The sequence below is a fragment of the Antrostomus carolinensis genome, unplaced genomic scaffold (genome assembly GCF_000700745.2).
Source record: "Antrostomus carolinensis isolate BGI_N321 unplaced genomic scaffold, ASM70074v2 Scaffold42907, whole genome shotgun sequence".
NCBI classification, from domain to species: Eukaryota; Metazoa; Chordata; class Aves; order Caprimulgiformes; family Caprimulgidae; genus Antrostomus; species Antrostomus carolinensis.
In genome coordinates this window covers 1-9,708 of record NW_010328812.1, presented here as the reverse complement: position 1 = coordinate 9,708, position 9,708 = coordinate 1, and the positions used below count along the sequence as shown (strand labels likewise).

The 9,708-nt window shown below is 42.1% G+C and overlaps 1 protein-coding gene across 1 annotated transcript; it reads right to left on the bottom strand.

The window, feature by feature from the left end:
• Nucleotides 1–809: 809 nt before the first annotated feature.
• LOC104520341 (F-actin-monooxygenase MICAL3) lies at nucleotides 810–8,945 on the bottom strand (the record flags this gene model as incomplete). The annotated part of the gene is made up of 5 exons (XM_010172368.1): nucleotides 810–2,685; nucleotides 4,183–4,274; nucleotides 4,785–4,916; nucleotides 5,579–5,683; nucleotides 8,883–8,945. Coding segments are annotated over 5 exons (2,268 nt in total), but the record flags the coding sequence as incomplete, so codon positions are not given.
• Nucleotides 8,946–9,708: the final 763 nt, after the last annotated feature.

Sequence of the window (9,708 nt, the reverse complement as noted above, 5' to 3'; positions counted from 1 at the left end):
GGGTCCCTTCCAGCTCACAACACTCTGTGATGACAGAGTGAGCAGAGAAGCACTGCTCTGCAAAACGATTGCTATTAGAAGCTTCATTCTAAGAGAGCATCACTTTCTGCAAACACTGTTAAAAATAATGGCCATGATTCTCCCTTTGCACTGTGTCAATGCTCTGATGATAGATCCAGCACTCAGATGACAGCAGCCGGCACTGTTTTGGTCAGAGAAATGTAACATGTCCGCTTTCCATCACATTTATGGCTAACTTATTTACTCTATCACAGTTGCTATTCAACATCTCCACCTGCACCTGATGGCATGTGAGGTTTACATGAGGCCACAGAATCCCCACTTCACAGATCAGCAGACAGTTGTCAAATCACTTGAGAACACAGGAGTAACTGCATCTCTGCAGTCTTCAGCATTCATGGAGCCAGGGTGAAAGAAAGAGAACAGATGTCCCAAGGAAAAGATGAGGATCAGATTTAAAATAGAGATGAAACACCACAAACAACCGATTCCAACAAGCACTGCTTATTCCTCAGATCAGTCTAAGGAGAGAAATCAGATGTGTCTTGTACATACCAAGAGTGAAGCTTTTATTTAAGGATCTCTATTTTTCAGTGGCACATCAACTCATTCTGTCAACAGGCCAATGAACAATTCTAGTTGCTAGCACTTAGGTTGATCTGCCCATGGGACACTGGGGAGCAGTGTCATTCAGCACAGCAGCTGAATCACAAGGAAAGCCAAATTTACTTTCAAGCATACCTAGCCATAGGAAAAGTATAGAGTGAAAAGACACTTATCAATTATACCTGCAGCTGTCACCAAGGGAGAAGCTTTGTGCTTGCCAGAATCCACAGTGGCACTGCTTGAGGGGGTACTTGGGCAGGATTTGTCATCAGTCTTTTTCTTCTTGTCTTTCTTATACCCAGAGAAAACAGACTTCCATAATGACCTAGGCTTTGTTGCTTCCTCTGTCCCACCACTAGATTTGTCAGAAAGCCTGCTGTCATTTTTAGACTTCTTCTCCTTTTTGTTCTTACGAGGGGAGAAGAGAGAAGTTCTTTTCTTACTCTTCCCACTGGAGCCTTCTGAAGAGGTGACAGACCCTTCTGGTCCAGCCGTATCAGCAGCAGGAGTGGAGAACTTCTCACTAGCAGCATCATGCTTTCGTGTGGATCCCTCTGCTATTTTCAAGGCCAGATGCTTTGGGGAGTCATAAAACAACTCTTTGGTCTTCAAGGGCATAGAAGATGCCTTTCGTGCCCTCATGGCCCCAGCAGCAGCAGCTGCAGCCATCTCCATATCTCTCATCTTACACAACTGTTTAGCCATGGCATCACGCAGTGCTTGGCTCTTGACAGACTTCTCTCTGGCTCTCATTCTTTCTTCAGCAAGCTCCTTGGCCTCCGCAGAAATTTCAGGCAATGCTCTCTTCTTTTGGTTAACCCCTCCTTCCATTGAGGGTGGACCACCATTTTCTTTGACCAAGGGCAAAAGAAGTGGTTTCTCTGGCCTTGGCCTACTGGTAGGAGGTGTAAAGAACTTCTCATGAAGGCTTGAGTCCTCTGTCCTGTCATCATATGTGTCTTCTACATCATCAGCAAATGGAATCTCATCCACGCTCTCTGCAAAAGACTTCCTCACATCATCTTTTTTGGCCTGGGTCGACTCTTTGGCAGCAGAGGTTGGCTCACGACATGGGGGAGCAGGAGGTGTCGATGCTGGTGTTGGAGGTGACCTGGCTTCAACCTCATTCTGCCAGACTGCTTGATACCTCTTTCTACGCAAAGTGGCTGGTTCTTCATCCTGAGGAGGTGGTGGTGGCGGACTTGACGGAGGAGTAAGCATGGTAGAGTCAGAAGTGTTGAAGCTCTGGCTAGCCATAGTTCTCATGTTAGATGAGCTCTCCTGAAGGCCAAGTCCAGAACTGCTGGATACATCTCTCCTTACTTCATTGGAACTCTTCAGCTCTTTTTCTGACGGAGATTTTGGAGTGAGCAGAGAAATCTGCTCATTCTCTAACTTGGACAGTCCCTGTCTTCTTGGGGCCGGCTGGGGTTTCACAAGATGGAGCCTTTCATCCCCTGAAACATTCTCACTATTAAAAGTCTTCAGAGGAGTTGTCTCAAGGGCAGATACAGGAAAGTTCGTCTCTGAGCGTTTGTTTCTGTCTACTGGGGTGAGCCCTAAGCTCCTCCGGATTTCAGCACTCTTCATCCAGAACTCTTCCACAAGGTTACTCCGTTTCAGAGCTTCTTCTGCTGTAGTAGGGCTCCCCAGTTTTTCCACCCCACTATCCTGGCCCCTAAGGACCAGTTTGGCTAAAGGAGTAGACGTTAAGGCTGGGACAGGTTGGAAACATACTGGAGGCTCCACTGGGGATGGAATGGATGTTTCAGTAGAAGGCAAAGGCTGGGAACAGATAGGCATTTGAGCAGATGTTGGGGATGAAGCCAAGGTTGGTGCTGCTGGCTGAGACTCTGCTAGTGATGTGGGTACAATGGCTTCTGGTGATGCAACTGGCTGGGATAACACTGGAGATGGTGGCACCAAAGGGCTCTTAACTTTCCTGTCTTTGGGAATTTCATCCTTTGGTCTTTCTTCCAGAATGAAAGGCTCAGGAAAAAAGCGTGTCCCTGGAGATTTTAATACACGGGATACTTCAGCCAGGGGATCTTTTACATCCTACAAGAAATGAAAAAGGGAAATATTAGTAGGCACTGGGCACATTAGAATATTGTTCTGTTTTTTTGTTGTTTTTTGTTTGAATTTGGGGTTGGGTTTTTTTTTGCTTTTAGCAAAGTCAGCAATAAGGAAACCATTCAAGTATCAAAATATGAAAAAACCCAGACATGGCACCCCATCTGCAGGCCTGGAACATCACTTAGGCTTTCTCATCAGGTACGGTTCATTTTTCTGCCCCATTGTATAAACAATCCTTGTAGATGACAATGAGACAAATTTAATTTTTAGAAGAAAAAAAACATTAAACTAAATTCCAGAAATTTGCTTCTATCTTTTCCTGATCTCCCTTCTAATCTCCAACTCTGTGTATTGTGGTGGTCCCTGATCTCAGACAGATTTGGTGCCAGTCTCTCCAGCTCTCCTCAATAGAGCACTTCCTACTGGCTAGCATCTGTTGTAATGTTTTCTTAAAGCAAGGGGTTAAAGAGGAAATTAGGCTGCAATTCCCTTGCCCCTTAATGGTCTGAGAAGTCTTGGTTTTCATCTCCTACATCCAGACTGCCACATTATTCAGTAGCACCATTTGTTGTGTTACAATTCAGCCCTTTGGTTCAACTGACACACGACCACTACAGCATGAACCTCTCCATCTGTGTGCTTGTATGGAACACCCAGGTCTTGAATACTGCATTTTGGCACTGTCCTGATGTAAACAATAACTATGTCTAACAACATCATCAGATGGTTGTGAAAAAAAAAAAACCCTTTATTTTAATAGAAAGTGAATGTTGTCAGCAATTGCCCTTGGCAAACCACCCTTATTCCCCTCATGTGTCCACTGTAAAAGTAAACTGCTTTATTACAAAACTCTAGGACAGTCTAATCTTTTAAAAACAAACACTAGGGAGGGAAAAAATTTGAACTGAACATTTTAAGGATCATGTACTTCCTACTCTTACACTCCAGTAGCTGGAAACACCACAGTATGCTTGCAGGGCTGATAACACGACAGTACATCATTGACATGTATCACTACCTGAACCTGAACTATGTTGTTGTTCTGGAATAACTAAGCACTGCTTTGGTCACTACTAAGTAAAAGAAATATAATTTTTAATTGCAACTGTATAGAATCTGCTTTTGGTACAGAAAAGACAGGATAAAGAGGAAACAGCTCACTTCTGGCTCCCCTCATTCATTATATTCATCTCTTGTTAACTGCACGATGAAGTTAAAATGTCCTGTGTAATTCTTTCTGGGGCTTTGTGACAGGAACTTGTGGCTGTGACAGAGTCACTACACTCTGAAGATAGGAAAGAAAGACAGCACATTATTTTTTAAGTCTAAATGAAGTCAAATTTCAAGAAGATCAATAAAAATGATAGAAACAGGAAAGGAGGAGAGCCCACTGCTGTCAGTCCTCATTAGTTTATCCAACAAACTGTTTTATTGAACTACAGGTAGTAAGTAGAAAACTTCAAAGACTCCCTTTCTTACCTCTGCTTGTTTTGCTTTGGGACTATCAGCTGGAGATGGAGGAAGAACACTGTCACTAGGTGACTGGACAGGGATGGACAGCTTGCATGGATCTAGGGAAAGCAAAAATATTTCCAAATATTTCTATATATTCGCTAATATTCTATCTTTTTTATGTTACACGCAGCAACTAGTGACTAATTTCTCAGCTTGTTACAAATTCTAGATTGGACATCTGGAACATAGACAAAAATTTTTCAATGTCCAAAATAGTCCAAGTTTTTTAATGTAAAAACTTCTGCAAGAAAAAGCAGTTAGATGGGTTTTCACACTTTAGGAAGCTGTCATTACTAGATTCAGAACATTCTTCTCAAAATGTTAATCCAAGCACATACCTTGCCACTGAGAGTCACAAGATGGTTCAAATCATAGAATCACGGAATGGTTTGGGTTGGAAGGGACCTTAAAGCTCATCCGGTTCCAACCCCCCTGCCAGCAGCAGGGACACCTTCCACTAGACCAGGTTGCTCAACCAAAAGGCTGTCTTCTTTTAAATCTAATAAATGTACAGACTATCTCAAATACAACTGCAGTCATTCAAACACTGATGGAAAAGCTATTACCTCCTGTCACGCTGCAAGAAGCACCTTCTGCTCCTTCCTCATCTTCTTCATCTTCAGAGACTTTTAGTTCTGGCTCTTCTACACCACCTTGATGTAAGCGAAACTCCGCTTCTGCATCAGATGGGATGTCATCTGGTCATGGATGGGGTGGGGGAAAAAACCAAGAGATCTTGGATACAAGTCCATCAGGACATCTGTTTATTATTTAAAAATCTTTCATAATCCTTTCTCACCATTCACATGATGCTAATCACTTTCATAACCTGAACACTTAAATGTTTCACTCCTTTTTTTGTGTGTGCTAATTAGAGTCATTTAATCAGTAATTAACAGACTATTAGTATAAATAACTAAATAAGTAATTTAAGTCATATTTCCAGTTTTCTGAAAAATTTTCAATTTTTTCTGGCATATGCATGTCACTTTACACTAGGAAGGGAAATATTTTGGCAAAAATATTGTGGACTTCTCACAAATTTACTTCTGTTTCTGTTATTCAGCAAGATTAGTACTGAATACAGACACAAGACCAAACCCTCTAGTTAGTAGGTGGTGAGAGGACATGAGAAATTTATTCTACAACCCATGGCATTGAGGTTCCTCTATTTCTTTTGGTCCGTCACTCCTGTCTTCCTCTTGACTACGTGAAACAAACTCTTACATCACTAAAAATAAGATCAAGCTTAAGTATCACTAAAAATAAGATCAGGTTTAAGTATTCTCATACAAAACATTTTCTGTCAATACAATTCTGTTCATGTAACAGGTTTAAATGATGCATGGTGGTACCCTACCGTCATCCAGCTCTGCACCCGTGTCTCCCTCTTCTCCTGCCTGCCCTTCTGTGTCTGCAGGCTCTGTGCCCAGCTCGTCCTCCACATCATTCTCCTCACACAGAGCTAGAATACATTCAAATATTGAGGGGGGAAAAGAGGAAAAAAAGAAGAAAAAAAAAATACTATACAGTGAAAAGGTTCTACATTGAACTGTACCAACAGTTTATAGTGGAGATATTTATTAATTACTGCCAAAATAAGAAATCCTGAAAGGTGTCACCTGGAAAGACATCTGTGGTGAAATGATACTTCCAGACTCCAATGAATCAAGGAATGCCTGCCCTTGGGGAGTCTCCAAGGAGTTTACAGTGAAGGCAACCCGGGCTTTTCTGAGCAATAGGCATTGTGGAAAATTAAACAAGAAGGGCACTGGGAGGACATCAAACCAGAGTAAAGTTTACTGTTCTTCCAGGGAGATTATTTTTTTCTTTACCACACCAGAACAGTTACTACCACTTTATAGCATGTGTGTCTTGGGTGAAAACTGAAATCTCACAATGTACCACAACTGTTCATCTTGAAATTGAAACAGGCTTTTGAGGCTGTAAATCAGAAACAGAGATCTCTGAGATTGGTCATTATTACATTTGGAAACTGTTTAACTCTGTGCAGCTACAGTAGTCTTTGGTTAAAGGGTCTAGGAGACTCGATACGCTGTGTAAGTAACTAAGACACAAATTAATTGAGATATTTTTAAGTAATAAAAAGATCTATTCAAAAATGCCTTTTCTGTTACAGATCATAATTTGATTTGCTGAGTCAAAACGATTAAAAGATCCTTGAATTTATAACTCTGAACAGGGCATTTGACATTACTATTGTGACAGGATTTAATTACAGGAGGAGAGACAAGACCAAACTGCGGGGTCTAAATTTCATTATTAAATGATACTTCTTTTAAAAACCTAAACCTCATGACACCTTGCCCCATCTCTGGTGCTAGGGATAATTCACTTTCTTTTTTTGTTAAGCATTTTCATAAAACATAATTTAAATATAAAACAGAAGCAAGCACTTCCAGTTTTTTTCTCGCACAGTAGAGTCAGCCAACTCCATTTTTAGATTCGTGCAGCGAGTTACTGTGACTTCAACAACGTGCAGACACTTGACCCTGTGGTTGTATATCCTACTGCAAATGAGCACACAGCCAGCATGGATAATTATGCACCACGTTTGCTAATTATACACATAGGATATGGTCCTATAACGATGATAAATGATAAATTGATAACCTTCTTGGTTGTACTTATACCAGTATAACTGGTATATCAGCAAATCTCTAGACCTGAACTCACACAGTGTCATACTGTTGTCTTCAGGAGGGTTCCTGGCATGACTCCTAGCAGGTAGCTCCCATGGCAGGGCTGTTTCCAGTAGACAATCTGGAAGCAGCCCCCTGACTCTGGATGCCAAGAGAAGTTTAGCCATATGGGAGTGAATCACGCTGTGCTAGCTTTCTCCTGAGTCACAGAGTAGGACTCGATGGTTTTTCGTCTACTAGTGATGACATGGCTTTTGGAACCATTTGTACACTTGCTTTGCTAATTAGGACAACCCTGAAAACAATCCAGCCCTCCCTAAAACCTCTTTCTCTAAGGCAGGTTTTTGCTTATTTCGAAACAGAGACTTCAGTGGGTGGTTTGTCTTCTTCCTTCAACCTGAGAATTTCTCTTTTTCCATGCTTTTCCTCCCTGTAGTATTAAGACAGACAAACATAACACTTGGGCTAGTTTATTTTCTCCCAGCTACTGTGCAAAGGCAGTTACACTTACGTGTGGCAAAGCACTTGCCTATTCCTTTACGTCAGAGGTTTATAAAATCCAGTTATCTTACAGATGTTGAGGTAGGAGACTGAATCATTTGTCAAAGGCTGAACTGCCCACGGGGGCATTTACAAATCTACTGAACAAAACCAAACCGAGTCCCAGTCTGATTGCTGCTGAGGTATGCAGTAGCTTGTATGTTATTTTGGAAATAATAATGCCATGGGATGGTTTTATGGTAGCAGTAAATGTGAGAAAGCTTAATCAAAACTTGCAAAAATGTAACTGATGTTAGGAATATCTGACACCACTATGATGTCTATGTGTGTCTTCAGATCTGGAAAGCACAAACTGACATGACACACATAGGGAATGCTGGAGAAAGAGGGGAAAAATCAATTCTTAAATAGGTTGGTACACAAAACTCAAGGGAAGATGCATAGGTAAGTGACAACTTGGTGCAAGGGTGGATCCCATTTTGAGGGACATGGGAGAGCTTGCAGGTGGCTGGTTATATGATACATATACTGTGCATACAAGTATATGCAGTTAGGGTAAGGAGCAAGAGGCCAAAAGCTGTCACACAATAACTCAGAAGCTACACACTATGGCAGCCAGAAACTGGGATCAGCACTTGGTTGGGATCAGCTGGCAGCCGGGAGCAGACTGCATCGTGTGCAGACATCTTGTAGACACTGCTGCCTTGCCAAAGCAGCAGCAGAAGCAAAGTTTCATAGGCAAGCTAGCTCTTCTGATGTGCCAAAGCAACTTAGCTGTAGATCAGCTACCTAGCCACAACCCACTGCTGTTCCACTGATTTAGGTACCTTCACCGCTTTACACAGATTTACTCCCTTACTCTAACCCCAGGATCTTCAGGCTCATCAGTTTTATAACATTAAAAAAAAAATAAAAAGGCAGCTGAGCTCTACCATCCTTCAACTCTCCTGAGGCTTCCCCATGTCACATGAACCCCAAGTCAAAGGAGACACAACAGCCATCACTGTTCCTAAAGATCCCAGCTTCAACCTTCTTCTTCTTCTTTCTTGTTTTCTTCACCATATAATAATAGTTTGCAGTTGCCACAGAGAACTGCAATTGCCCTAAGCACTCTCTGTCACTTAATCCTTCAACTGCAAGAAAGCCCCATGTTCTTTTACTCAAGGAGCTGGGGGAAGAATAACTGGTCCAGCCTTCAGTTTACAAAGCAAATCGAAGAATTCAACTAGATTCCTCCTTCTCCATCATTACACCCAAGATCACCTCTCTGGCCTGCCTTCAGAAGGGTTATAAATGTCGAGTTCATGCAAGAATGGACTGTCTGAGCAAGGCGTGCATGCACACTCCCCCTTCCATCCCTCCATCCCTCTGTGTCCAGTCATGCAGTAGCGACAGGGCCATAAGTTCCAGGGTTAAAGTACCAGCTCAGCTGCTGAAGGCATGGAAAAGAAACGGGCAGGGTTATTGTGCATTGGAATACATAGAACATCACCAAACTACCTCCAGGGACCGTCTCCAGCCACGCCTGTACCGCCTCATGGCGTACGGAGGGAAGGTCGGATGCTGAATTTAAAAAACAATAAATTGTAAGAAATCAAAATTAGACCATTGGTAAGTGTCTTAAACAGAAGAGTGACAAAAGGGAAATTTTTCAGTAGCAAATACAGGAATAAAATCTAGGAGATGTTAAAAAACTGATTCCAGGCTTGAGATTTTAATCAAGATAACATACAAATGTCAGAGGCCTAACAGATCTTTTAGGATCTGTCATGTTAGAGGAAATATGGAGAGCAGAGTGAGGAAAAACACAGCAGCAGGTTGCTGCTGCTGCCGTGCTCCACCTGAAACTCTGCAGAGGAGGGAAACTCAGGGGTGAAAGAGCTGAGCAATGAGAAAGAGATGTTTGTAACAGGCATCTGGGAACCTGCACTGCCTGGGTGCAGATGCCAGCAGACCAAGAAGAGTGCCCAGAGCAGAATGAGAGGGGCTTCTCTGTACCATCACACTGTCCCACACTTTCACATCAAACCTTATCGCTGGTGATACTCTGATGGGCTCCCCAAACACCCTTCATCACAGAATAAAGCTCAGCCAGAACAAATCCATCTACTGAACTCAAATTTTCAACTTATGATGTTGAAAGAGTAAACCCTGAGAAATTAGAAATTAAAAGATGTACAGATCCCTTAGTTGCTTGCTTAATGAGATTTAGACATCACCCAGCTGCTGTAACAACCTTTGAATAAAATTGCTAATAACCCTGGGATGAGCATTTATCACCTAGCTGTTTGATTTTTACATATGCTACCAATCACAGAATCATAGA